At 53.2% G+C, this 2,349-nt stretch overlaps 1 protein-coding gene across 10 annotated transcripts in view; it reads left to right on the forward strand.

Moving 5' to 3' along the window:
- Positions 1-1,127: 1,127 nt before the first annotated feature.
- The window catches only part of NCAM1 (neural cell adhesion molecule 1), a 366,605-nt gene continuing 365,383 nt past the window's right edge, over positions 1,128-2,349 (forward strand). For all 10 annotated transcript variants that reach the window (XM_010830346.1, XM_010830336.1, XM_010830338.1 and 7 more), the window contains exon 1: positions 1,128-1,414. In XM_010830346.1, the coding sequence (XP_010828648.1) occupies positions 1,363-1,414 (52 nt within the window). In that variant the 5' untranslated portion in view covers positions 1,128-1,362. The remainder of the gene's footprint in view (positions 1,415-2,349) is intronic.

Below are 2,349 nucleotides of genomic sequence, written 5' to 3' on the forward strand. Positions count from 1 at the left end.
TCCAGTAACGGAGGCTGGCTGGTTAACCAGCAGAGAACAGGTTTTAAAAGAGTGATACAGCAGTGGAGAGTCTGACCTTTGAAGAAAAATGGAGTGCATGGTGATGTTGGTTTACTGGTGCTTTGAACATAGGCAGGCAGCCTTCCACTGGGAGGGTTTCTCTGTGCTAGGCTAATAGGCTAGTCCAGCAGCTCGAACACTGCCAGCTCCTGATTCTACCTCACCTTTTGTTCCTTAAACACTCAAGCCTTGCTCAGGGGCTGAAACATGCCTATTTTCACCCTGCTCCTCCACCCTTTTCTGTTTAAAATACAGCTGGAAGATTCATTGAAACTCTTAGTGTTGGTACCTCAGTGATGATCTTTATTAAAGTCTATAAGAACTGAGGTTGTAGCCCTTGTAAGAAAACACTATTTAATACAGTGCCCATACTATAAAACCTACATTTAAAAAAAAATCTTGGTTTATAACAGTTTTCAGCATTTGTAAACAAGAAAACCTTCAGTTATTTCTGAAAAGCCCTTCTAAACATCTGCGTTTTTCTCCTAACTTCAGTTGCTTCCCATCTCCTTCCCTTGGGATTTGTTGCCTCTGTGAGGCAAACTTCACAACAAGCATCGAACAAACCAATAAACAAAACCCAAACCAAACCCCACAGCAGCGATCCCCATCCCTCTCCAAATTTCTAATTTCCTGCACTTAAAAAAATGAAGTCCTAGGCTATTCTTATAATTCAAGGATCTTAAGATCTAAATGGAGGATTTGACAACTTTGAAACCCTACGCAAACCTAAGATTTTCTTTTTATTATCTACTAGTTATTAAAGTACCCAAGCTTCCTGATGAAAGAAGGCTGGACGGCATTAAGGACCGCGGAGGCTTGGGAGAATTGTGAAAAGAAGAAATCCCAGCTCTGCCTGGAAGACTGCGTGTGAAACAGCCCGACTCCTCCGGCGGCTCCAGGCCACGTTTTGCAGGCGGCCGCATCTGCCTCCCCTGTCTCTCTTACCTCCTTGATGTGAGGCACTATTTGTGGCCGGCGTGGTGGAAGGACACAGTGAGGTTCTCACCCCCGCCCCCCGCCCCCAGCTCCCATCCCCAGTTCCATCAAAGCGAACCCGGGCCAGCGCAAGGATCTCCGAGTTGCTAGTGTGCTGAGGCTGGGACTGTCACTCATTCTCCGATCAGCGCGTGAACGCATCTCGGCAGCGGCTGGCAGGAAACAATTCTGCAAAAATAATCGTACTCAGCCTGGCAATTGTCTGCCCCTAGGTCTGTTGCTCTGCCGCCGTCCACACTCGCTGCAAGGGGGGGGCAGAGAATTTACCGCGGCAAGAACATCCCTCCCGGCCAGCAGATTACAATGCTGCAAACTAAGAATCTCATCTGGACTTTGTTTTTCCTGGGAACTGCAGGTACATTTTCAAAATTATTATTCTCAATTTGATATGCTCATTGCCCTCTGCCCCCTCCTCGTCCCCCGAGGAACGCTGTTATTTGGGGGTGGTTTTACGTGGAATGCTAAGGGTGTTCATTTTCCTGGAGCTGAGGAAGGAGCGCGTCGTCCTTGCAGCCTAGCCGAACCCCGCGCCCTCCCGGGCTGCCTGGACCGGGACAGCCTCCCCGCGCAGCGAGCGCCGGGCGCCCCTCCAGCGCGCCCGCCCTTCCCACTTTGTGTGCCCGAGGCGCTGGGAGCCGAACCGTCAGCTCCCGGGGACGCTGCGGTCGCGCCGGCGATGGGCAGCGCTCCATCCCCGAAAGCGGGCGGCGGATGCCGTAGCTCGGTGGTGCAGCCACACAGGCTCGGCTTCCGTGGGGAAGGGGTTTTCAGCCCCTGCCCCACGAAGAGTGAACAATAAGGCCGGGGCAACCGCCCGCGATCGTTATTTCCCCGGGTCTAATAAAGTGGGACTCGCCGCCTTTGCGCCTACCCTCTTCCCTCCCCGCCCCGGAGAAATAACGGTTTGCAAAAATGGGGCGAAATGGGCAGAATCTCAGGGCTGTGTGGCCGTTGTTGCACCTCCCTGTCGATATGACGTTAGTTTTTCATTTGCCAAATTGCTGGTTAGTTGCAAAGCCTGCTCTCGGCCCAGAGCAAGGAGGGATGGGAGGGTCGAGCGCTGCGTTTTGACAGGAGGAAGTGCGGAGGGGCGGAGGGCGAGGAGGGCGTGATCGGGGCTGCCTGGTGTGTGTGTGCGCGCGTGTGTGCGCGCGTGTGCCTTCACACGCACCGCGAGCCCCGTGTTGCACGGTGCGAGAGAAGAATGGCAGGTAGCCTGTCGAAACACCTCGCCTCAGTCTCCTTTCTTTGGGCGAGGTTCCTGATCCTGGGAAAGTGCGAACAATAGGG

The sequence above is a fragment of the Bison bison genome, unplaced genomic scaffold (genome assembly GCF_000754665.1).
Source record: "Bison bison bison isolate TAMUID 2011002044 unplaced genomic scaffold, Bison_UMD1.0 scf7180017864518, whole genome shotgun sequence".
Taxonomy (NCBI): domain Eukaryota; kingdom Metazoa; phylum Chordata; class Mammalia; order Artiodactyla; family Bovidae; genus Bison; species Bison bison.